Source organism: Xyrauchen texanus, chromosome 26, assembly GCF_025860055.1.
Source record: "Xyrauchen texanus isolate HMW12.3.18 chromosome 26, RBS_HiC_50CHRs, whole genome shotgun sequence".
Taxonomy (NCBI): Eukaryota; Metazoa; Chordata; class Actinopteri; order Cypriniformes; family Catostomidae; genus Xyrauchen; species Xyrauchen texanus.
In genome coordinates, this window is record NC_068301.1 from 7,555,764 (window position 1) to 7,583,636 (window position 27,873).

General features: G+C 37.6%; 1 protein-coding gene across 9 annotated transcripts; it reads right to left on the bottom strand.

The window, feature by feature from the left end:
* Positions 1–7,963: 7,963 nt before the first annotated feature.
* On the bottom strand, positions 7,964–27,266 carry LOC127619645 (retinoic acid receptor RXR-beta-A). 9 transcript variants are annotated; one of them, XM_052092593.1, is made up of 15 exons: positions 27,166–27,266; positions 26,434–26,570; positions 25,752–25,966; positions 24,328–24,354; positions 23,327–23,480; positions 23,068–23,247; positions 21,556–21,579; positions 21,025–21,185; positions 20,153–20,282; positions 18,379–18,511; positions 17,061–17,105; positions 15,684–15,725; positions 15,108–15,199; positions 14,618–14,723; positions 7,964–10,965 (listed from the first exon to the last, which is right to left on the bottom strand). In XM_052092593.1, the coding sequence occupies exons 2-15, from the start codon at positions 26,447–26,449 to the stop codon at positions 10,818–10,820; spliced, it is 1,473 nt and encodes a 490-aa protein (XP_051948553.1). In that variant the 5' UTR covers positions 26,450–26,570; positions 27,166–27,266; the 3' UTR covers positions 7,964–10,817. The 9 variants fall into 9 exon arrangements, with proteins under 9 accessions (XP_051948553.1, XP_051948550.1, XP_051948551.1 ...); XM_052092590.1 differs by having other exon boundaries at positions 20,965–21,185; XM_052092591.1 differs by lacking the exon at positions 24,328–24,354 and having other exon boundaries at positions 20,965–21,185.
* Between the last annotated feature and the right edge of the window lie 607 nt (positions 27,267–27,873).

Genomic DNA, 27,873 nt, shown 5'->3' on the forward strand with positions numbered 1-27,873 from the left:
TGGTCATTCATGTTCTTCTTGCAAATCACCACCTACTGGGCAGGGAGGAGAATTTATAGTAAAAAAAATTACTTAAATATTGATCTGTTTCTTGCCCACACCTATCATATCACTTCTGAAGGCATGGATTTAACCATGGAGTCGTGTGGATTACCTTTGTGTTGCCTTTATGTGCTTCTTGAGCTTCAAAGTTTTGGAACCTGTTGACTTGCATTGAATGGACCAAATGAGCTGAGATATTCTTCATTTGTGTTCAGCAAAAGAAAGTCATACACATCTGGGATGGCATGAGGGTGAGTAAATGATGAGAGAATTTGAACTTTTGGGTGAACTATCACTTTAAAGAATTTTAGGGCAAAGTCGATGCTTAAATGGAACATAAAAGACACCTCCATTAAATCTCCTGAGCTATGAAAGAGCAACCTCTTAGCAATAAAATCTCTGTGTAAGATTACCACTCAAGTTGTGGATGTGTTATGACATACATTTACTTGGAAGCATTTTGCTGGCACTTTTATCCAAAGTGACTTACAGTGACCCATTTGTCACAGAACTAAGTTTATTTATGGAAACAAACATGGAAGGGTGAGAGAGAGAGAGAGAGAGAGAGAGAGAGAGAGAGAGAGAGAGCAAGAGAAAAAGGACTTTGGAAAGAGATGATGTAAAGTGAAAGAACAGGCAATGAATAGCACTGGAGAAGTCACGGACAGCTTCATGGAGAGAAAGAAATCACTGGAATTAACAGGGATGGTGAGGGGAGGTCTGATGGCATGCAGGAGGAGAGAGGGAATGAATGAGACCTATTGATGGAGAGAGAGAAAGAGAGAGATCAAACATTATTTACTCAGAGAGAGAGAGCGTAAAGAGGGAGTCAGAGAGTATGAGCAGATGGAGAAGGTTGATTCAAATGACCCACTGACTGAAGTGGAAATCTGGGTACATACTGATGCGAAAAGGGAGGGGACAGTGATGGAAAGGACAGAGAGAGTGGATGAGAATTTCCTGGTTGCAATACCAAATAGCATTACAAAGTCACATTTGAAACATGGCAGTGAAAAACAACCATCCATTGGCATGTCGTCATAGATGTAATGTTTAATGTGTGTGTTTGTGTATTTCACATCTTTTATTTTGAAAAGTTTAGTTCCTGTTTCTTGTCATGTGCATCTGGTCATGTGATGTACTGTTTTCCCTCCATGTTCATGTGTCTTGTTTTCATTGGTTTATTAGTTGATTATCTTGTTTAGAGTTCTGTTTGTTCATTGGTTTATGTTTTCCCAAGTCCAAGTATTTAAGCCCTCATGCTTTCCATTGTTGTTTGTCAGGTATTGTGTTGATGTAATGTTTGTTCATAGTCTAGTCATGCCATGTTAATTCAAGTTTATGTCATCGTCAAGTTCATGTTTATTATGGTTTAGAGTCACGTTTTGGAGATCACTTATGTAAATAAATTGCACTTGGGATCCTCATTCCTTCGTCATCATCTTCATCATTGCCAGCATTAGCAATGTTACAACAGACATACTGTATTGTTACATTTTCAGACAAAAACAAAACAAACATAAAAAATCTCCCTGTGTATTTGGGTCAGTGACAAATAAAGGATGTCCAAGATGAAAAAGAAGGAAAATCTAGTTGAAAGCACACCAAAAAATGTTTTGCTGCTTGCTCAATTTACTAAAGGTTTTTAGAAGAATATCTCAGATTTGTTGATCCGTACAATGCAAGTCAACAGGGTCCAAAACTTTGAAGCTCCAAAAAGCACATAAAGGCAGCATAATCAATACATAATCCATATGACTCCAGTGGTTAAATCCATATCTTCAGAAGTGATATGATAGCTGTGGGTGAGAAAAAGTTCAATATTTAAGTCCTTTTTTACTATAAAATCTCCTCCTTGCCCAGTAGGTGGTGATATGCATTAAGAATGTGAATTTGCCAAAAACAAAAGAACTGTTAAGAGAGAAGAGTGTTTAGGAGGGCTGTTTGAAAGTTGAAGATTTATTGTAAAAAATGACTTTAATATTGACCTGTTTCTCACCCACACCTATCATTTCTCTTCATTCCAACCACTGGAGTCTTACGGTTTACTTTTATGCTGCCTTTATGTGCTTTTTGGAGCTTCACAGTTTTACTTCAGTGTAATCCTGAAGTCATCATTGATACCCACAATTATTGCAGCTTTGAACTCAAGAAAATGTACAAAGATGACTTGAAGCTAACCATCCTACCTAAAATCTCCATTCATGGTCAACTGAAGACAGGTTTAAAGAGAACATGAGTATGAGTAAACAATGTCAGAAGTTTTATTTTTGGGGAACTATCCTTTAAGGCATCAGTCTTTCTGTTTGTATCTGGCAAAATGTGTTAAAACATCGTAGCACTGCACTGTGTTCCTCTACAGCTTGTGTGAAACAAGAGGCCTGTTTGTCCAGCCAGTGCTCACACATCAGCTTGAGGTGTCTGTAGCACAGACTATCTGTATACGGCACTGTAATAATGCACCTTTGTAGCCGGACTAAAGCTAAAGGTGAGGAGGAGAGAGCTCACACAATGGGAGCGGTCAATGAGACCTGCACCCCAGGGGCTGGATGAGGAGGAAAGGGAATGTACCACTTGGGTGTTGAGGAAGGGGGTGGGGCGGCCAGGGTAAGGCAGAACAGAGGGGTCTTTTGTGAGGCAGGAAGGGACAGAAACAGTGAGCTGTAGGTACAGTAGAACACTGAGAGGAGATGAGGTAAAGGAGGAGAGATTGAGAGGTAGAGAGAGAAGTGGACTTTAGAAAAGAAGTAGTTTGCTCTCAAATAAAAAAACATGGAGCAATTCTATATAGTTCATATTTGTGAGTAAGCAACATTAAATAAAATAAGACTTGACCCACATTTATCTAAATATACAAAAATTGGTTACTGTAAGGCACTTACAATGGAAGTGAATGGGGCCAGAAGGGCCCATTAACGCTAAAGTACACACAATAATGAAAGTTTAGGAACAAAATTTGGACATGATTTTAGTGGGATAAAATCTGAGATTTACCAGCGTTATGGCACTTAGGCTACTAGATTACAGAGTCAATGTGGTGGTTATGTTGTCATGACAACAAAGCTGTATTTTTGAAGGAAACTTTATAGAGATAAGATTAGCTAAAATCATGTTTACACACATACATATTAACGTCTTGTGGCTATACTTTTGAAACAGTGAGTATTTTAACATTTATGGACTGGGCCAATTCACTTTCATTGTAAGTGCCTCACTGTAACTATGATTATTTTTTTTATAAATAAAATATTTGTGTGGTTATCAACATTTTGCCAAAGATGCTGTCGATTAACCTTAGTGCTGAACCTGGATCATTCCTTTAAACATGTTTTTAAACCTGATTACAGATGCCGTTACAGACTTGGAAATTTCGAAAGTTATAATTGTTACGAACCATAAAAGGGCTACATTATTTCAACACCATCACAGTAAGCCTGCAATACATATAAGTCTATTTAATCATTTATTAGCTGACTAAACTACATAGACCATGATATTTTAGTTTAAATGTAATGGTAGTAAATTGGGACATGCAAACTGGCAGATTGTTGTCAAATGTAAAACAATAATGCATTCTCTTGTTCAGCCATCAAAACAAAAAACACAAAACCATCAAGCTTTTGACACATTTACTGAGTGACATCATGAATAATTAACCACTGGATGACACGGAATAATAAACTCCTCCCTTTCAGTCTTCCTGTTTCTGATGTTCACTTCATTTCTACAGCTTCTGATAATTTCACGAAATCTATTCTCATTTTAAGTTCTGGGAAGAACTACATATGACATTTGGTCCCCACAATGTAATATAAACATGTATACATGCACACACACACACACTGTCCATGATTATATTGTTGGTTAGTGTATCCAGTACTTTTGTCTTCTGCTTTCCAATGTGTACTTTCACAATTCCTTACTGATTCTGTACATATGAAAATAAATTGACCAGAGGCATAATTCCCTCTTTTGAGAACAAAAGGCTTGGCCGTTCCACACGGTTAAAAAAAGTGTTCACCACAACTATTTTATATTTTGGTCAACAAAATGTATGCATGTCTTTACTTTTTCTCTGCAACACAAACCAAACAGAGACAAAAACGATCCTATTATGTCAACAAATGTTGAAAAAATGAATCTCTTGTACAGATTTGAATGTTAAATGAATAGGCCTACTGACAAATGCTCTCAAGCAAGTCTTGTTTGAACACAAGACTTCTAATCACCAGACTAATTGAGCATGCAAGCTGCTGGATTTTTTTCTTCTTGAATTCAGTTTTTAATATAGACTTAAATGGAAGACTTAAATACAATTTGAATTGTAATCTGAAATATAATCCCTTCTTGAGCATCTTGAGTGTATCCATGTTGCCATATGACTAAGGTTGTTGTGGTCAGTAACATGTTAGCCATTTGGCCTCTTTGGAACTGTTACTTGCCTCATATTGCTTTTAAAATGTATATGCCAAAGTGCTAATTTGCAAACTTCTTATGGCTACTGACACGGACTAAAAATTGGCAAGCAACTCCACCTTTGCACCTCCATTGGTAAATCATCCACTTTACAGGAAAACTCATTTTTATAAAGTGATTTAAATAATGTGCATGTATCGTGTATACTGCTTGAACACTAGTTAGAATCTTAGGCTTTAAATTGATAGAATATTCAAATTCGATTCAAATATGAAACTCCGTCTGGACGTCTCAGTTTTAATAAGGTGGCTGAAATTTCAGCAATGGTCCATGGATGCTTTTCAGTTGGCCAATCAAGAACATCTTAATAATTACAATAATAATGTATTCAGGGAAAAGGATCATTATTGAGTGTGTTGGAAAAATCAGCCTCCATAAGGTCTGCTTTGATGGGAAATTCCATTTTAAGGAACAGTGATGGTCATTGAAAAGGAGCTTTCCGTCCTGCATTCACCCCACACCACTGCTGCTTCAGCTGATAGGTGGAGCTGCCTTGTAACTAAACTGATTAAATATAAGCAGCTATTTTAAGAGCTCTAGATCCATATGAAATGGACACATTTTACTAATTGCATGCTGTGCTCAACTGAGTCATACACTTAAAACATTATACAACAATAATGCTTATCTATTTAAACTAGATCCTCTTTGCCAAGTATATAATGTAAGGCATATTTTACACTCCACAATCAATAAATGACTAGAGGAGAGGAACAGGGTGCAGACGAGTCACTTTAAGGGTAATACGGAGGGGTGTGAAATATAAAATAAATCTTGGCTTCAGGTTTTGAAATGCAGTGAGTTTACTGCGCAAATATGACTGTAAATACGCGGCGCTAAAGTGGACAGCATCATTCCAATACAGAGAAGTCATTGTGAGAGCTCCGCCTACAGGCCGACAGAAGAACTACAGGCGCATCTTTCACAGGGGACAGAGCATTTCTGCGCAGGTTCACATCAGCTGAATAACATGCTGAGAGACGTTTTACTAAAATATTTATTTTATATCGCAACCCTATATGCTTTTACCAAAGCCATGAATTCACTTCAAAACCATCACACTATCAGAATGGCTCAACAGACCCCATGATAAGTTGATGCACGTTATTGGCCGTTTGTCTCTTTGTAGCTTATTACTAGGTTATGAGCTCTCTGAACTCACGACTACGCGTAAAATCGCTGACACAGGGCATTATGTATTTTCTCTTTTATAAAGGTGATCTAGAATTTATGAAAAGAGGGAGGAGAATGAAGGTGTAGAGCCACTGTTGCTTTATATGGTGATTCAGACGTGCTCCCTCTAGCGGTGACAGCAGGACACTGCAGCGCCAGCAGCCGCTCAGAACCCGGGGGTCCTGCTGGACTGAGGTCCATACTAACACACATATGCTCACGGGGGACCCCAAAAGCAAACGGGACGCCACCACTTCGTAAATCAAGACAGGTGAAAAACCAATTCACAAGACTACATTTGCAAAAGAGTGGGAAACACAGTTTGAGGGCAGTAGAAAAAGAATGGGTCCATGAACCTATTTGTTTCACCAGGACATTTTGGTTAAAATGTCTATATATTTATAAGGGTAAGTATATATTTTAGGTTCCATAACTGGTACCCCTTTCTAACCCCCCAACCCCCCAACCCACAACCTTTTTTGCTGTTAATTTAAATGATATGGGCTGACATATTCCATGTAGTAAACAGCATATATAATTATAACACAATTATATTTAAAATAAGTTTGATTTAAAGAAAGATAATTCTATGACAGTTAAAAGGCAATTAAAGTGTAACAGCAATTTTTAGAAAAAGGGAGACTGTAGGGAGAAGAGAAAACTTCACACGAATGTGCAGTATTAAACCCTTTACTTACACATGGTACATCAAACATAACAGATTCTGAATTAACTGACAAGAGCAAAAAAACAAACAAAATTATTATTTTTTTTTTTTTACATTTTCTTTCGTTCTCCACAATCAATAAAGTCATTTAGTTCCACAAATGCTTGAGACAGACTTTAAATCTTGACACGAAGAGAGAAGGGTGTGTGTGAGGAAAAGACCCCAAATAACAGAACAGATTTTACACTAATACATCACTAATACACAATGATGTAAAGCATAAGAAAACAGCAGCCAGAAAAAGTGAGAAGCAATGTTTTTTTTTTTCTTTAAGGTGGGAGTATATTAATAAAATAATAGTCTCCCTTTAAATAAATCAATCATTTTACAGCCCTCCTTCAACATGTCCTTGTATGGGTGAAACTCATGAAAACATGTTCAGGGCACATTTCACCCCAAGCCCAAATAATAACAAAAGTTTTGCATAAGAATGAATTTGGGAACATTTAGAATTTTTTTGCATTTTCACATTTTGCCTCCAATTATATATATATATATATATATATATAGTAATTCCTATATTTCTCAATGGTGGTCTCATTACTGTAACACAGTAATTTACTGATATTACAGTAAAAACAACTACCATAATACAATGACTTGTTCAAGCAGCATAAAGGCAGCACAAATACTACACAATGATGTATAAATACTTTACAGTTTAAACAATATATTTTTAATGCAATGAGAATAAGGGATGGGGGTGCTTAATGTCATAAAAATAATAGCAATACAATAAAATGGAGTTTGGGGTGAAATACAACCCAGAAATGTTTTTAACAGGTTTCTTGAGATTTCCCCATTCAACACATAAATGTGTCCACTTCACTCATGCATTTTTAAGTAGCAAACATTCACCAATAACTCATAACAAAGAAGAAAAAAAAATCAGCTCTCATACTGTAACGTGCATTATCATTTCGTTCTCAAGCAGAGGTTAATTCAAGTTTGCACTGTGCATATTTCAGAGCGCCAAATGGCTTCAAACACACAACCCTCTGGATTTTTTTTACTTGATTTAAATTTGCTCAGCTCTGAATTAAGTTGCAAACAGGCTCTGTGAAGTGATCATCACAGTACACAGTCAACCAAGTAGAGGCTAGAAACCCCCAATAATCAGTTCCCCTCACACTGGTTTGGCAGTGCTGCATTCATTTCAGGTGCATCATTGGTGTACAGGGGTTACGGCCCGTTGTTGCAAGACAGAATTACAAACAAACAAACAAACAAAATCTGTGTGCAAGCCTGTATTCATTCTTATGAATACTTTGCAACCCTAAACTAATTTAGAGCGCTGTTAAAATATATCAACTTTTGGGAAGAGAAAAAAAAAAAGTGGACCCAAAAAGAAAAGTTGGGTTGGCCATTCGAAGTTCACTGCGTATTACTGTGATAAACCACAATCAAGTAATAGAAGACAGGGCCACTGCATACCATTTCAAGGAAACCTTTATACATCAGTGAATTATTTCACCATACAGGAACTCCACTGAGTGCCTTTACGCATCTTTGACACAAAAAACAGGGCATATTTTGCAATGATGCCACACACACACACACACACACACACACGCAAAACACACACACACACACACACCAAAGATTGACTGGCAACCCTGGTGTGGCTGGAGTTGCCCAGACGTAAAAACAAGCACACAGAGCACATGATCAAAACAGCCTTCCCACTGTTCAGATCAGCACCAAATACATTAGCTTCGATTTCTGGATTAATGGATTTAACGTGCAATAGAATACACAAAACTCTTGACAAACCTAAACTACTGGGATGCCAACGATAGAGAACCAGAGGTCGGGTGTGGATTACAATGAAATGACCACAACCACTGGTCCAAAATAAAATGTTAAAGCAGTGAAGGGGGCAACAATAGTTCGAAAGGAACAAAGCTTTAATTGGAACTCTGGATTCAGTCACAACACATCAATGGTAAACATCTCATCAGATTTTCAAATTCATGTGCAAGCTAAAAACTTGAAACAGGAAAATGAAGCACCTTACTGATGTATAAAACTTTTGTAAAAGAGTTAAAATAGGATGGCATGTATTTTGAAGCTACTTTTAAACATTACGCAGTAGATGGTGTGTTAGCTAGAAATGGGTGTATATGTGAAAAAGCTTATTTGAGAATGGTGTCATTGCATATTTTGACCAATGGTCGAGTGTATGCCATGCACTGGTGTATATGTTTATATTGGTGTTGATACTTATGTCTAACTGTTGTCATTAGCACCAAAACAGGTGGGACCACATGCGATCTCTAACTATTATATTGTACAGAATCGTCAAATATTGTCAGTATGTGATCTCAAGTCACTTTTACAAGTACTTGGATAGATTGGTTTTAGTCTGAACACCTGACAAACCAACAGTTATATTTCACAATACTGCAGTACCCACCATCAATATTGGTGCATTTGCTGAATTGAATATCTTGTTTAAATGGCAAGAATATTATTCTACGCCCATCACCTCCCACATAAATGCATAGAGATTGTAATCGATGCTGGTTTCTGGACACTTCTGGATTATTCTCACAAAACCCATCATGAAAATGCCCTGGTCATATTTAACCCAAAGTCAATACAAGATAATATTTTTTGCATTTAGAAAACAGCATCTTTTTTACTGCAATACAGTAAAAACATGAACATGTTACAGTAAAGAGAATCATCATTACCTACATTGTGGACCATTTCAATCTTTTGCATTGTGATATCCTTTTAAGGACACTTATGCACATTTTACCCCCAAATTCTCATCATAATAGCGCATTTGGACACTTTTACTATTCACATCGTTTCACAATGATGATTTTCTTTAATGTTTTACAGTAAAAAAATATGCTGTTAGACATATTATTTATATTAAATTCAGAGAAAGCGCAAGACAATACCAATGAAATACTATAAGTAGAGGTAATGAGTAACAATGACCATTTACATTTTTTTTTTTAAGGCTCTAAAAATATGCTTAATTTTCTGTTTGCAAAATACAATATTTGTTTGCTTTGATTCTGGACTGAAACAAGACCATGACCTTTTCTTGACATTTCGTTAGAGTCACTGTTCTGCCTTTCAGACGGACGGCATAATGCAAACTTGACCGTGGTGGCATCGGTCCCTCCTGAATAAGACAAATGCATGTTTGAGGATAAGTTGCATGGTTCAGGGGTTCAGTTAGCTGCTTTTAGGAGGCATTGCAACCTGTACAGATGGAATGTAGAAGGTCCTTTTATAAAGTACTACCTTAACTGTCAATGCAGGGACGACCCAACACGTTACACAAACCAGAACCACCTTTGATGTTTTCCATGCCAACATAATTACAGTTCATTCCAGAGGAGCCTGATGACTTTGTGATTTTGGTGATTGAACACAAAACAAAAAGGCCTGCTACATCGATCATGTGGAAAGGGCAAGAGTGGTTGGACATATTAATACATCACAGCACACACACAAACTGTATAAATATTAGTCTTCCCAATTCAGGAATTTAAGTTGTCCAGGAAGAATTGTAAAGAAACTGATCATTGGGACTTGGAGAATGTCAAAAGGTACAATGTCCTGTAGAAGGTGCCACAACCTCTACCAACGTAATTCCCCATTAAAAGAACAAAACAAAAATTACGATAAAACACAAAAACCTTCCTATTGCCGCAAAAAAATTAAAGCAGAATTTTCCTGCGAGATTCTATCTCTGCCTTGAGGCCATCCTTTGGAACATGATCAAAAATTAATGTCCAACAACTGAAAACCTGCATACATTTATATTCACAAATGTATAACCCCGGCCAGATGCCGCAATGCCATTTATAAATTGGACTCATTTCATGAGTACAGTACAAAGTATGAATTCAAGGTTAAAGCCCAAAGATAGCAAATTAGCAGTATCACAGTCACATTACATTGTGGGACTATACAAAGGGGCGGGTCTGGCATAACTTGATTCGTACCAGCCAATGGGCACGCAGGATGAAATTCTCACCCCAGTCACACATGCACTGTGTACAGCCGGCAGGCTGTCTAACTGCATTAACAAACGCAAATGTACAGTTCGTGCACAAAACCAAACGACACACAAAGATCTCTAGAATCAATATGAGAGTTCTAAAACTGGAAGTCTTTGAAGCTTATGATACTTTTAGAACCTGCAGGGAATTTGAAAAATAATCTCTCTGAACATCTCATACTGTGTAAAACTTCACATGGAAAGTGAAAAAGTTTTAAAGTCTTTTTCGGGGCTATACTGGTTGGAAGGTGCAGCAAGGGGCAATTGGGGAAGGAGAGAATTGTGGGAAGGTGTTAATGGGATGTGAGACACAGTAAAGCCCCAGGGGGGGGAACTGCAAACCGGATAGAACTGGATCAAGACTGGTCCAGATTAGGTGAGCTGATGAGGAGCTTCAAGCATCTCCATTAAGAAGGTATCGATTGGGGTGTCGCCGATTAGCTTGAAGAAGAACAGGTGCTCTAGGCACTTCAAGCCAATGGAGCGCAGCGCTGGGAGCCTGAGGAGGAGCTTGGCAAACCTGAAAGACAAGTGAAAAGAGATGTAGTTAACTAAATTCAACCAAAATTTTAGAGATTACTGTATGTTGGCACAAAAGAGCTCCACATTTTGCATTTATTCACTTATCAGAAAAGACTACTACTATCTTTTATGCTATAAAGCTACAAAATCCCATATTAACAAATGCTAAATAATAGTGATGCACCAAAATGAAAATTCTTTACCAAATCAGAAATTCTTTTGGGCTTTTTTTTTTTTTAATCTTTGTTTGGAATAATTATTAATAATATTTCTTTAGAAAATACACATTAATACCATAAAATTTAGGCTTGAATAACTTTAGTTGTTATAATAAATATTGGATCATATTTAAAAAAAATATTGCACTCTCTATATATGTAAAAACTGACTTTTGCATAAGCAAATCTTTACCCTACAAAGTGCTTATAAAGTACTTATGAATCCAGAGTCTAGTCAATTAATGGGAAACACTGGAATAGGAAGTTATGAATTTGTCATGTGGCAGCCCATCAGTCTAATTTGCCCTGCCACGGTCTCATAATGACCCAAAACATTTGTACACTTCTCATCTAAAATATTTTTGCACTTCTCAGTCTCATAATAACAAAATAAAAGGTTGTGTTTTGCACTCGCTCTCAAATAATTTGCCCCGCGGCACACAGACATGTGCTTGAATAAAAACTTTATTATATTATCAAGAACAGATGGCAGAAAAGCCATCTATGCGCATGTATGCTGATATGGAGGCATGCAGTCTCGTGGAACACACGCATGTAAAAGGTTCTCACTCTTTCTTTGTTTCGGTCTTCTGATTTATTTAATTTTTTTTCCAAGAACAGTATCGTCTGAGTGCTGCAAATGACCTCAGACGTCTCAGCTCAGGAGGTGCTTTGAGTTCAGTTCACTTTATTTCCACAGAGCAGTTTATTGTGAACGCAACTCTGCAGCATATAAATCTGTGATTAAAACATAAATACAAACACGTTCACCTCAAACCATGATTTATATTTCAGTGAATATCATTATCATAATTATAAGTTTTACATATACAATTGTTTTTATGCAAGTAATTTTCTGCCGTGATGTTAAGATGGATTCTTGCCTGACGGTAAATGAAAAGGTGCATAGATATATTATTATTTTATTGCTTATTTTAATTGCTTTTTGTTTAGTTTGGAGTGCAATTTGAATTTAGAAATGTATTTGATTTAAGTTTATTGTTTTTTAAATAAATTAATTTTCAATGCAAAATCACTAAAGCAAAAATATTCACCAATCCCTCAGCCCAGGGGTTGCCGATGTATTTGGATATTGCTAATAAATATATATATATATATATATATATATATATATATATATATATATATATATATAGTGAAGGAGGAACAAAACAAAATGTATTCACACACAATGCATTTTCTCAGACAATGAAATACCCGACTGGTAGATTATGCACAGATGAAGTAGGTTCTTTGCAAGAGAGATGTTGACAACTGTTGTAAAACCAGCTTTCAAAAAGTTGAACAACACGAACATTAATTGCAAAAAAAAAAAAAAATTCTGTTGTATTTTAATTTTTAGTTAAAATAAATAAAAAAAGTTCTAAGTTGGAAATCAAAGTGTCTTACTTTATTGTTTAGGCTTAACCCTAACTCAGTTTTTTTCTGTGACCAACCGACCAATCAAAACTTGGTCGACCAAGACTCTTTTCATAGACTAACGTTTGGTCGACTATCAGGGGGCAGCCCTAATTTATACACTAATCCACACACAATTTATCATCAGCAGTGTACAAGAGCAAACAGATCATATTACTGCTGAGGTTAGAATCATGATGATTAAAGTAAATTAACGTTAGCATTACTAGGTTAATTGGCATAACGTTACACTGCTTACAGCTTTACTAGCTAGCTATCATTAGCATTCAGAGGTAACGTTAAAAGATAAAAAGATAAAACTGACATCCCTAGTTTGTACACTGCTTTTCAGAATGAGCATACAAAAATATTTTAAGAGACGTCAAACTCCAGATGAGATTTTAGCCAATCTTTTGACGAGGCATGTCTTGGATCTGTCAATTAAACCCTAGGGCATCGTGTATATGGGGAAGAATTGGGAGCGCTGTTTCTCAATTAAATTTATTTCAAAAGTTGCCTACTGCAGCTTTAAGAGTACAAAGCTGTTTACAAGAGCACAACACTAGCCTATTAATTTTGCTCTCAAAGTGCACCAGATGGAAGTATTTACCTTTAAAATTCACAAAATTTTCTTACGGGTTAGCATACACCCGGACCCCCCTAGAGGGTCGGAGGTCCACCCACCATAGTCTCACAAAATCCTTTGGTAAACACTACTATTCTTATAGTTGTCCTTGTATCTGCCTGCGTGTATTTGCGAGACAGAGCACAAATCAGCTCGAACAGTAGGTGGGGATATTTTATACTACACAGCCTCTGCACAAGCATGGGAAAACTTTTCATTAATGCACTAATAACCAAGACATCGATCACTTCATCACAGAATCACATTTGCATATGACATGTTACCACAGTATGCTTCAATAAACTCCATAGAGCGTTTCTGTGCTGTTGTGCTCACACACACACACTATGCAGAGGTGCGCGTATAATGAAAATCATCGACAACAAATATAATTATCAGTTAAGCCAGCACTGAGTAGTTCCGTAAGTGAAGTCATTTACAGCCCAGTGAAAATGTGTTGCATGATGAAACTCATTTGAAAAAAGAACAGAGACAAACTGAAGTTGGAAAAACCCGACCCAAGATATCCAGTGCACGAGAGGACTTTATAAACATTTCAAAGAAGATCAAAACAAGCATACAGTTCAATGTGGAGCGGTTGCTGCACCAAGTACGTTGAAAGAGGGTGTGTGCTGTTTGATGCGCTTAAGAGTTGTTTCTCTCCAGCACATAACTTACATTTTACTGCTATTTTCTACGTTTTATCATGTATAGATATTATGAATTCAAAATCAAGCGCATATTTCCGGGTATTTCACAACACAGTTTTTACCACACGCAAGTCTCTTCACTGAGCAAACCAGCATGAGCATCTGCGTCAATCAAACCAATCACAATGGAGAAAGGGAGCGCCATCATTTTGATTTCACTCATGCAACATCATACCGTGCTTTCAGTTTCAATGCAATCAATTGTGCAGCTTTCATGGATGTCATGGTCATTTGTGCTGGTGTCATGGTCAAGTGTTTTAGATTCTATCATGTAAACGCATATAATACAATGAACACCAGGTGGAGACTTCAGGACAAGAGTGAATCTGCACTGTGTTTAAAGATGATTGTACATGTATAATAATTCTAAGGGTTCTGATATTTGATAATCCTGATAGAGCCAAATGTAATGTCTGATTTCACCAGTAAATGTACACTATTGCATACAAACTTTTGGTGCATTGCTAAAAAATAATGTTTTGCTATTGTTGGCTAGGCTAGACAGCCTGCAAAAAATGTACCACAACCCTTTCTTCTGTAACAGAGATTGGTGGATCTATTTAGAATTCTGGGTAGTGTAGTTCTTTAACAAGGAATTCGGAAATTATAAATTACTTCCTAGAACATAGTGTTGCAGTCTTCTGAGATATAGAAGGAAAGAAACAATGTGTGCTGTACCTGCCCTGCTGGTCAGGATATCTCTGTTTACAATAAGCCTCCAGTGATGCATAGACCTTCTCTCTCAGTAACTCCACTTCACTGGGGCTAGACAATCCTTTTGCATCTGTAAAACAAAACACACAAAATGTAAACATGCAACCATAACTCAACAACTGTGCCATGAGCAGCCTTATGGTCAGTCATACAGCAGACAATGTATACAATAAATCAATAAACAATTTAGCTTCTTTGAAAGCTGTGCACTGTATACTAATTGGCAGTGTTTTATGCAAGATATTATGATGAATTCGTCAGCACAAATTCTAAGTGAAGGAGACCAATGATTTTTGTTCAAAAACAAGAATAGCAAATCATATTCAATAATTTTTTTGATTAGTGTAGTAGTTGATGTATGCAAGCTAATATTAAGTTGGAATACAAAGTGCTTCACCAATATGCATTCACTCAGAGTAAATGACAATGTGTCTGTTTGAGTGTGCAGTCTGACCTGGATTGAAAAGTATGATGGCTCTCAGGCAGCCCAACTCTGTTTTATCCATCTGCATGTCCCTCATCTTGCTAACCAGTTCTGTCAGAACCCTGACGCCATGAAAATATGGAAGGGAAGAAGCGAGGGATGACAAGCAAAAGGGTAAAAGCAGGGGGTGGGGGGGAGAGGTGTTGGGTTAAGGTTTGAAGTTCAACAAATCAAAATTAGGCAACAGAAACAAATCATAAAACGGTTCTCGTAGCAACTAAACAGAGTAAAAAAAACAATACATACACACAAAAAAAAAAGATTTCTGCTGTGTTCGTCATGTATAGACAACAAAAAATAACAATATTACAAGGAATTAACATTTGAAAGTCATCACAGAGCATGCAAAATTAGACATCATGAGTCCAGTGGCGTTGTCACCAATGCGCCCAACACACAGACACACGTACACAAGGACTGTTTGGCCTTCACCTGCCCCAAACAGCCCAAGACATAATTAAGTTAAAAATTAACTGTCTCAGGTTACAGGCTTTCCTGACTGCTGCTGTTTGTTTAGTTTGTTTGTATATGGCGGAGGGTTATTACCTGTCGAATATGGCCCCAACCTCTGCATTGTGCGCACTCTCCCTGTGTGTTCAATCACAATGCGTTATTAGAATGTCATTACACATTTCATTATTATATAATGTCTCCCCACTCCAGAAAGGCACAGGTAGAGACGTTTAGACTCTACGCATGTATGCGGCAGGCCCAGTTCATAGAGTAACAAGCTACAGGCTCTTGCTAAGAGTGAAATCAGACTGATTATGAGTTGGCGACAGCAAAGCTTGAAATGGCACACACAACAAATGACATAACGGATAAAAAAATAAAATACAAAAAATTATGTTTAGCATCAAATGCCATCATTTTCCAGTAAGTGTTTTGCCATAACAGAGTTACATTAAAGCGGTAAAAATTTCCAGTATTATGGAAAATTACTAATGATCAGTTTCAATGTTTTGGGGAAAAATGTGTATTTGCGTTTCTTGTTAAAACAATTATATTCATATATACACACATACCATTTTGGAGTTGGGGGCTAGTAAAAATATTGGTAGAAAAAAATCCTTCATTGAGGAGTCCTGAAATCTGAGAATATATTTTTTGTGAAAAATAAAACTAGGGCTGGGTATCGAGTTCGATACATTTTAGGCACAGAGAGAATTGCCTCTAAACAATCGAGTATCAAAAAATGTCTTGTCGTTTGGTACTAATTTTCAATACCTAAGGGGTTAATCTCGTCAATTTCAATAATAAGCATGTAGCATGCTAGATGTGCCCAAATCCAAAAGTGCTGGTGATTGGCTGCGTTTAGGCATCAAGGAAAAACACTAGTTTATGCCAGTTACGCCCAGAGATGCGGCTCACAAGTGAGGCTGTAATGTGTATGCTTCTCAACCCCCATAGAGGTACAAGACGTGGAAAAGATTAAAAGTGTGGCTACATTTCACCAGGCTCGATGCCAACAGCACGCAATGCAATATTTGCGACAAGATAATTGCTGTCAAGACTGGCAACATGACAAATCTGATGAAGCACTTGACAGTGCACGGAATAAACTTAAGAGCAGAAAGTTGCTCCGTCTTGGTCATCCTCTCAGCGTCCTGCCACAGAGCTTCCTTCAACATGCCCACCACACGAGTCCTCCTCAAAAACTACTGATGAATGCATCGGCGCTATGACTGGGCTAACACTGGGACCTACGTAACGTTAGATATTGATTGGATGTATGGCTAAAGATAGCTTGCTAAATCAATGCTAAAAATGCTTTACGGTTGACAGTAACTGATCAAGTTTACGTACATTAAACTAGTTATCTTGTTAAACCGTACTTATCCTTAGGGTTGGCTGAATTAACAGTTTAGCTTTCTTGGGTTTTTTCCGCTTCACATTAATGTTATAGCGTAAGCCCCTGCTGACCCTGGCATGAGGACACCAGAAGGCTCAGGAGATGAGTCTTTGAGTCTGTAAAAAAAAAAAAAAAAAGTAAACTAACTGAAAAAATAAAACTAAAGTTTTTTTTGAGGTAATGTTTGTAATCTTGCTAAAATAGATTTCATAAAATTGCTATCGAAAAAAGTAGCGTTTAGAAACCAGTACCAAAGTCAATATATTGGTATCTAAATTTTTTGGAACGATACCCAGCCCTAAATAAAACTGCTCATTTATTGGACCAAGATCTTAAATAATCCTTAGCAGCACTAAATTGCTTAACTAAACTAAAGTGATGCTAAAGGAAGTTCGTTTGCATAAGTTAAATGACTTAAATGGCATTTAAAGCATGAGCCAATGATTGCAAAGGAGGAAGCACAGGCGCACACATCACAAAGCACAATTACTTGCAGACAGGAAGACAATGAAGCACATTCAATAAATCAGGTGAGGTGGAAAGTGAAGTACAAGGACAGAAAGACTCATTTCTGAAGCCGAGACATTATAAAAATCTGAAAAACGGCATTAACAGAGAATTTCATATGAATATCACAATGTGGCAGAAAACATTTAGTATGGAACAAATTTAAAATAACAACAACAACCTGTAGCCTGTTATTCTTAGATTTACTTAAGACAAAAAGACAGCTTATGGCGTACTGAGAAGTCTTGGAGTCTTACGAAATATTTTCCCTTAAAATAACAGTACATTTGCTGTGTGATAAACAGCAAATCAACAGAGATGACAGGGTTCAATTGTGCGCACTGCATCTGTGAGGGACACAGTTGCTGACTTATGCAGAGTCTTGGTGCACATGTGTGATTTGTATGTGCCCTGTCTGGTCATGCTGTGTCATTATATAAAAACTAATAAATACAGCAGCATCAAGCCAGTAGTTCACCCCAGAATGATAATTCTGTCCCATTAAACCTATATGACTTTCTTTTATGGAATAAAAGAGGTTATGTTAGGAAGAATGACTTTCAGTGAATGGCAAAAACTTGCAATGAAAGTGAACGGTGACTGAGACTGTCATTCTACTTAACATCTCCTTTTGTGTTCCATGGAAAAAAGAAAGTCAAATAAGTTTGCAAAAGTGGGAGGGTGAGTAAATTATGACATTTTAAATTGGGATGAACTATGCCTTTATGTTTCATGAGTATATAATTACCATGAATCATAATGCGATTACAATCATTTCTTCACTGAACTATTATCACTGTAAAAGTATGTGCATCTAAAATCTATAGCAGCTAAATCTACATAAAGGCTATCCTGCATGTGGTCATGGGACATGAGTATTACCTGTCGAAGATGGCTCCCACCCCAGCGCTGTGAGCACTGTTCCTGTGCACATGGAGGCCAGTGGCCAGCAGAATGCCATCCTTCACTGTGATGGAGCGATGAGAGAATGAGGCGATCAACAGCTCGTTCCAGCCTAACAGAAGGAGAAAAAAAATTTGAGGAATGAGGGGCTTAACATGGAGCAAACTGGATTTTAGATTTCTGATTAGGCAGATACTGGAAACATAATATGAGTGATTAACAGATATATCAGCCAGGCCAATGAATCGGCCGATTTATGGCCAATAAACGTGTTCACTTTTCCTGTGTAATTCAAAAATCTACCAAGAGATTTGTCAAAGGACAGTCAACAATTTATGTTTTCAAGGTGTTTTCTTTTATAATTTATGCAAATTGGAGTAAATATTACATAAAATAAGCATTTGTTTCACTTTAGTCATTTTGGGTGCATATGACTTGCTGTTGTTAAATTGAATTATGTTTGTCAGCATTTACACCAATAAGCCACAACATTAAAACCACTGACAGGTGAAGTGAATAACATTGATTATATAGTTACAATGGCACTTGTCAGCAGGTGGAATATATTAGGCAACAAGAGAACAGTCAGTTCTTGAATTTCATGTGTTGGAAGCAGGAAAAATGGCCACCATAAGGATCTGAGCGACTTTGACAAGTGCCAAATTGTGATGGCTAAATGACTGGATCAGAGCATCTCCAAAACAGCAGGTCTTGTGGGGTGTTCCTGGTATGCAGTGGTTAGTACCTACTAAAAGTGGTCCAAGGAAGGACAACCGGTGAACCAGCGACATGGTCCAAGGCTCAATGATGTGCGTGGGGAGCGAAGGCTAGCCTGTCTGATCCAATCCAACAGAAGAGCTACTGTAGCACAAATTGCTGAAAAACGTAATGCTGGCCATGATAGAAAGGTGTCAGAACACACAGTGCATTGCAGCTTGCTGCGTGGCCGTAGACTGCCCATGCTGACACACTGTCCAAGCGCCTACAATGAACACGTGTCAGAACTGGACCATGGAGCAATGGAAGATCATGTGGATGGCCGGGTGCATGTGCATCATTTACCTGGGGAAGAGATGGCAGCAGGATGCACTATGGGGATAAAAATACAGGCCGGTGGAGGCAATGTGATGCTCTGGGCAATGTTCTGCTGGGAAACCTTGGGTCCTGGCATTCATGTGGATGTTACTTTGACACGTACCACCTACCTAAAGATTGTTACAGACCATGTACAGCCCTTCATGGCAACGGTATTCCCTGATGGTATTCCCTCTTTCAACAGTATAGTGCGCCCTGCCACACTGCAACATTTTTTCAGGAATGTTTGAGGGACATGGCAAAGAGCTCAAGGTGTTGACTTGGCCTCCAAATCCGATTGGATGTGCTGGACCAACAAGTCCAATCCATAGAGGCCCCACCTCGCAATTTAAAGGACTTAAAGGATCTGCGGTTACCGTCTTGGTGCCAGATAAAACAGGACACCTTCAGAGGTCTTGTGGAGTCCATGCCACGACAGGTCAGAGCTGTTTTGGCGGCTAGAAGGGGACCTACACGATATTAGGCAGGTGGTTTTAATGTTGTATATTGGCCATCCTGCTCTCTAGATAATTATATCGACCCCTACATAATATCAGGGCTTATTTTCCCCTATTCAAGCTGTCTTTCTATGCCAGCTCTCTATACTAAAGCATCCATACCGATAAGAAAAGAGCAATAAACCCTTGTTTTGATAAGTCAGAGAGAGAGAGAGATTTACCGGCACGAAGGAGGATGACCTGGTCATCCAGGGACAGCTCACTGAAGTGAGGGATCCGTTTTGCCCATTCCACCAAAGTAAACAGCTGTTTATCAGCAGCCTGGCAGATATTAGTGACTGGATCATTAGGCTGTGAGAAGGAAAAAGAGACAGAAAGATTAGGAAAAAGTATGATTTTTTTATTTTATCCCCTTTTCTCCAACCAAAGAACCCCAATCAAACTCTACTAAACAAAAATGTCAAATGTTTTTTTTTTTGGTACTTAGAAGAATCTGCATTCCAAAACTATTAAACCACGACTAGATGATATCACTAGGCAGATGTACACTAATCGATACAAAGGTAAGTTGTTCCCAAGTTTCACCATTGCATACAAGCAAATGTTAATTTGCCTGTTTTAATACACCAAAGTCTCAGCCCGAGGTTACACTCACTGATCATTTGATAAATACCAGATCGATTATGATTGGTTGTTTTTTGCAATTCTTTGCCAGGGAAACAAAATCATATTTAGAGTGCTTCCAACAAATAACTTGTTACTGGATTAGCCAGTGTTTGTTTATGATCATGCAATCAAATCTTTGAAAGATATTCAAAACTTTGAGACACTTTGCAGCAAGTAAATGAGATCCATGATCACACCAGAATATTTTGCTGTATTTTCAAGATTATGTCTGATTTCTGTTTAACCGGCTCCTAAATATAGCATGGGTTAAGGTGTCCTCCTCCTATAAGTTCATGGCCAGGACAAGCTGCAATGTTGCTGCAATGATTAGACTTTAATTTTTTGGACACCAATGTGGTAAGATCACCCAGCAGATGATTCTGGCACCAAAGAGGGTGAATTTCCTTAACGTCTGTGTGTCACTAACAGAGCTTCCCCCCGAGCCGCCGTCTGCATGTAGCTCAGTCTTCTGCTCCACGGCCATCTCTGCTTCCAGAATCTTCTCCACTGGCATCTCTTCGTTTGCAGCACTGGTGGACTCCACCTCTCCTTCTCGCTCCTTATTCCTCTGACGCTCCTCCTGAACGGCTGCATCACACACAAGGGAAATGAGGAAAAAGGACCAGAGAAGGAAAGAGAGAAATGATCGAAAGAGTGGAAGAAAGTATGAGAAAGATCAACATAATGGGAATGAGAATATAAAAGGACAGGAGAGGACACAGGGGTAGTAAATAAGGAAAGTGATATGAAAGAAAACAGGTGTAGACAGACAGAGATATACAGATACATGTTGTTCCTGGTTAGTTTTAAACACATTCATTCACACACCAGTTTTCAAGTGACAATTCATCTTTAATGACTATCACTTAAAGCTAGGATTCAATTGCTATTCAATCACCATTTACACACTCACACACACAAACAAAAACCCCTCCCTCCCTCCCTGCTTTCTCCTTACATCGTTGTCGTTCGTCTTGGACCACTACAGAAGGAGAGGGAGGAAGAGAGAGAACAAGAGGAAACAAAAGAGGGAGAGAGGGGGACAGGTGTTAGTGGTGTCAACAGCCCTTCCTCCCCCCCTCCTCTCTGTGACATCTTTGATTTATCAGTCTTTGATTTATCCATAATTACATTTTACAATCACAGTACACAATCTCTAAAAAAGCAACATGTCTCTGCTACTATAATTAATACTATAATTATTTATTAGTCAACATTGACATCTCCCAATTCTACTTAGTCTTTTACATTATCCTTTCCTTTCTTACAATGTTCTTTACAGTAAGAAGGCACTTGCTACCTTCCTCTCTCTCTCTCCTTCTCCTTACAAGTGACAGACAGATATATCTGTCAGAATGATTATTCATCCCACATCTGGAATCGTTATATTAGCCAGGCTGATTAATTTGTCTATATTTGGAAATTACATCAATCAGACAGATTAATTTGCCAAGATTTGGAACCGATATATCAGTTAGACTTATAAATTGGCCAATATTTGGAACCGATATATCAGTTAGACTTATAAATTGGCCAACATTTGGAAACAATATATTGACTAGGTTGATAAATTGGCCAATATTTGGAACCGATATATCAGTTAGATTGATAAATTGGCCAATATTTGGAACCAATATATCAGTTCAATTTATAAATTGGCCGATATCTGGAACCGATATATCAGTTCAATTTATCAATTGGATGATATTTGGAACCGATATATTGGCCAGGCTGATTAATTTGCCAAGATTTGGAACCGATATATCAGTTAGACTTATAAATTGGCAGATACTTGGAACCGATATATTGACCAGGCTGATAAATTGACCAATATTTGGAACCGATATATCAGTTAGACTGATAAATTGGATGATATCTGGAACCGATATATTGGCCAGGCTGATTAATTGTCTGATATTTGGAACTAATATATTGGCCAGATGGATTAATTGGGCAATATTTGGAACCGATATATCAGTTAGACTGAAAAATTTGCCAATATTTGTAACCGATATATTGGTCAGACTGATTCATTTGCTGATATTTGTAACCGATCTATTAGCCAGGCTGATTAATTGACTGGTATTTAGCTATTTTGAAGCTTCCAGCCAAGGCTGCTAAACATGCCCAGTTACCTGATTAACAGATCTATTCCAAAACCTACTGACAGCCTTGTCAATTAAAAAATTATCTTTTTTTAAATGATGTTTTTTTCTTCAATATTTGAGTGAACTGAAAAAATAATGTTATACAATTTAATTCCTGCAATTTAGTGTACTAAATTAAATTATAAAATGCTAAAATATTATTTTAGCCACATTGTTTTCTAGATATCAGCAGCTGTTGATAAACTGATATGAAAAACTCATATCAGTTTATCACTGTTATCAATTATGTGGTGAGCATAACCCTGCTGGGGCCTGTGTTATGTGTATGTGTAAGGCGGGATGGGGAGTTGTGATTCTCTTACCCTCTCTCTTCATCCCCATGGCCAGGCACTTCTGGTAGCGGCAGTACTGGCAGCGGTTCCTCTGGCGTTTGTCCACCAGGCAGTCCTTGTTGTCTCTGCATGTATAACTCAAGTCCTTCCTCACAGTACGCTTGAAAAAGCCCTTGCAGCCCTCGCAGCTGTACACACCATAGTGCTTACCTGTAGAGAAGCAAAACGAGGGATGAGGCAGTTGACAAAGCAGTGAAAAACAAGTCCCCTGTATTTGTCATTGACGTACCAGAGGAGCGATCCCCACAGATAGCACATAAACGTTTCTGTGAGACCATGGGTCCAGGGCTGTGGGCCGACAGTGGCTTCAAACCGAATGGTGGCTTCACGTCATCCGAGCTGCTGACGGCATGCAGGCCTGACATCGACACGGTTGAGTTGATCTGAGAAGAGAGAGTAGAAAGGTGAGGAGATAAAGAGATAGATGAGGAGGAAATAAGAACAGAAAACAAAGATTGTAGTTCACAACATCTTACTATTTGTAAGTAAAAAGAAGCAGTTAAAACTAGAGCTGGTTACTGCCTCGCATCTTACGATACGTAATGCAATACTCATGTCATGATTCAATATATTGCGATACATCCCGATATCATAATTAGATTTGTTTACTAATCAATTACAATTCATTTGGGTATAATTTCAGTTATTTACTGATGTCTGATGAAGAGCATGTAGCTCGAAACATCACGTTTTTATCTCTTGGTTACGTTTTTATTAAATTGATTTGGAAGTAACAGTGTGCCAAATTTGTTGTTTACATTATATGAATACACAAAAAGTTGAATATAAATATCTATCCATGGATCTAAATTATCGATACAATATCATGAGAAATAGTATCGCAATATATCGATATTTGATTGTATTGACACAGCCCTAGTTGAAACCAAACACAAGGTAGTACAAAAAATAGTACACTTAAATTTTCAATTGTCAGTAATATGTTTGATTAGCTCTAAATACTTGATAAAGGATCATTATCAGATATGTTCAACCATCTCCACAAATCAAACACCTTTTCATCAATAATCCAAACAGATGTCAGGTGATCATTAAGGATCTTATCGTCATTTGACCCCCTCAACACAAGGTAGATAATCATCCAAACAGAACTATGCTTGAGCAATATGAGCAACAGGAAAGGGGTAGAGACATTTGCATGACATAAACAAAGTGAAAGCAAGATGAGCATGAGCGAGTGAGGAACTGAGAGAGGGTACAAGGTCTCACCTCTGTGTTTCTGGAAAACATGCTCATCTGTGAAGCAGAAATGCAGTGATGAGGAGGGGGGCACGAGAGTATGTGGAGCATGGGAGGTGCACTTTCACGTTGTTAGTCTCAAAACAAATGCTATTTTGTATTATCAAATGTGTAACTTTGACATAAGCAATTAGATGTGCAACTGAAGAGACTTTTAAATAAAGTTTTCAAAGGAAAAGTAAAAATGCTCGATCATCTGTTAAAGATTAACAGTTTTAGAAGAAATACAAAAATTTCCTTTCCAAATAACTGATTTTAAACTTTGGAACCAAATCCTTGAAAGTTTGAAGATTGTACATTTATTCAAAATGTACAGTTTTATACAAAGTGACTTACAAATGACAATAAAACAGTAGAACCACCATGATGCAAATTTTGATCAGTTCTTACTGATCACACAGTTCTTACATAGCTAATTAACTATAAAAATTAAATAAATATTTATACATGTTTTAATTTGCTGCTGATAAAGTTATTAAGTAAAATCTATTTTGAGCCCCTCATTCCTCATTATTATTGCACTGGTGCTTGAATGTGCAATTCCCAGACAGGCAAAATGGAACACCTCTACTCAAGGTACACCATTTTAATTTAAGAATTAATTTAAGGCAGGTGTTTTCAAACTGGGTTCTGGGGGACCCTCGGGGGTGCTTGAAAATTGAGAGGAAATAAAATGTTGACATTATTATCGCTTCATTCTGAAACCATGAGATTAACCAAGATTCATTTATTATATTAACATACATAAGACATAAAATCAGTAATATATAAAAAATAAATCTGCATAGCATACAATTTCATATATTATGAAAAGATATCTTATTTGTAAGAAATAAGTGTTGTATTTCACAATTCTCTGTAAAGATGGTTTAAACTACGTATTGTGAAAAGGCTACACAAATAAATTTGACAAAATGAGTGGAATTGAAAATGCATCTCTTCGGGTTTGTACATCTAACATGCTCCAATAGAAGATACACGGACAACGTAATAAAATGTTAATAATTTCCAATATAAAATGCCACTATAAAAGCCAATAATTTAATTGTGCACAAAAGAAGTCTTTTTAAAATCATGTTTAATATTTTTCTCACATAGAGAAAAATATTCCATGAAGGGGATCATCATATTTTGGGGTACTTAATATTAAAAAGTTTGAAAACCCCTGATTTAAGGGACCCTAAGGGTAATACTTGGGTTAGGAGTTTCATGGGTTAAAACCTTAAACCAAATATTAGCTAAACTCTACGCAAAAACCTGTGGAAGTGAGTGTAGATATAGAAGGCAAATATTAAAACAAACTGGACTGTTCGGCTCGTACCTCAAACGCTCTTTCAGCACTAAAATATGGACAGTCTGGTAGAAGGTAGGAACTAGTTACATGCAAAGTTCACCTGTGGGCTGCTGATTGGGCCGTAGCCCACAGAAGGAGTTCCAGGGAGGCAGGGAGACCCTAGAGAGGAGCTGATGACGGAGAAGGGCGAGCCCATGCTGCTGATGGGACTGTTCACTGCCGATGTCATGGGTGGGATGGAGGTCATGGCCAGTGGGGGTGTACGCTGGCCTGAAGGTGGCGAGGACACGGATGAGCTGTCTGGACTGCGGGAATCTGAGGGGAGAAAGGGCAGGATGAGGGATCAAACCATGCCATGTGTAAATATAAGTGAAACCACAAGGTGTTATCATTACAAGTTACAAGCATATTACATTGTAACTAATACATGAAAACAGTTTAAATCTGTTTTCATGTATTAGTTACAAGCATATTACATTGTAACTAATACATGAAAGAGGTTTAAACTACTGTACGCCATTTAAAAAAAAAATTCAAAGCAGTGATGCATTACAGTTTTACTTGTCTTAAAGGCAGTGAAGAACATAATTGTAAAACGATCAAGTTTTGCTCAGCACAATGAATTTCAAGCAACACAAATATTATGTATCAAACAGAAACAACGGGGGGAACACTATGCGCTAAGCTGTGCAAACAAAATCTAATTTTACAGTTCTACGTTTAAATTTAACTACAGCACAGAAATGGAGTCACGTGCGGACATAAAACCAAAACAGGCTTACCTCTGCTGTCGCCCATACTTTGCGTTGAGGCTGCGCTCTTCACACCGACTCAATCACTATGATGCCGGATGGCTGATCAACTCAACACCGCGGACTGAGGCCCGGGCCGCTGGATCTTTTACCAACCAGAGATATCCCTGTAATGTTCAAAACATTGCGTGGATGAAGTGAAGGATAAATATAACAAATGAAAATCCTCACGATGTTTCCTTGCTTGTTATTTCGCATTTCTATGTAAACACGCCATAAACCTTTAAAATGTGTCCGATAGTTGGGTGACACTTGACTTCCTTAATAGCTATAAAATGTCTACAGTAGATAGTAGTCTACATGGTTGTAGTTCAATAAGCTATGCTTAATAACGTGCAACCGTACAAAACGTAACTTCTAGTATCAGATAGCTGATTCGCTCGCTTGGTAGCTTTAATTTACCAGCAAATCCAGCCAAATCTGCCCAACAAAACTGCTCTAAACACACCTGAAAATACATCCATATAGGTTTGCGAGCAATTTAAGTCAAATTTAGAGACATTCTGTGTAAAAATGCACGCATTTATAATCTGTATTCGGCTACTCGACTTAACCAGCATGTTAGCTGGCTCGCTAACAACTCTGCAAGCACAAATTACTGCTAGCAAACAACGGAAACTCGAGCATAATGTTTTTATAACTGGGGTTTATCTACACATTCCCAGCGATAAATATATTTACACAAACGTTTATCTGAGTTACCTCAAAAATTGCGAAGTTTTATTATTAAAAGGAGTTTAATAAGGGCCGCGACTCTCCGCTCCCATCTCCCCAGTGTGATTCTCTTCCTCTCTGAAGAGGAAACTGATGCGGTTTACGTCCGAAAGCGGAAACTGATGCCATGTTGGCTCCTGTTGAGAAACAGTTGAGCCAAAATGTCTAACCCTTCAAGTAAATCTCCAGTTTTTGTTTCAAAATAAACGATATAGCAGCTTTTATCTGAATTAAAACTCATATTTCTAGCCCTACGTATTTGCATCTGCGGTACAACAGTTTTGCATATTTATGGCTTTCAATGAGTCAATAACACTGGAATTCCCACTGTTTACAAATTATCTAAAGGTTAAGAGTAGGCTTCTGCCTGTATGTTTTTACTTCCAATAATAACTGCTATGTGATATCTTTTCCTGTTTATTGTTAATGACTTTTATAAGTCCATTGTATGACTAAGTTGCACAATTTTCACAAAAAAGTTAACAAATGCCATAGCCTTTGCACTCGCTCACACATTCGTCTGAATAAAACTTGTATGGCGTCAATTTGATGGTAGTCTGTTACAGTATATAGCCTGTATACAATTTACAATTGTTTTCTCTGTACTCTAATAAATCAGATGACTTCTGGTTTAGTCAAGGATATACAATCCTGTCCTAGAAGTACTTCAGGATAACTGAAGCCTGAGCTTTTATG

What these genes read in the sequence shown, in the direction of transcription:
- LOC127619645 (XM_052092590.1), bottom strand. An exon ending in CCAAGACGAACGACAACGAT is followed by an intron (nt 21,186 to 21,555) that starts GTAAGGAGAAAG and finishes TGTGTGATGCAG; the next exon opens with CCGTTCAGGAGGAGCGTCAG. An exon ending in TATCCTGACCAGCAGGGCAG is followed by an intron (nt 10,966 to 14,617) that starts GTACAGCACACA and finishes CTTGTCTTTCAG; the next exon opens with GTTTGCCAAGCTCCTCCTCA.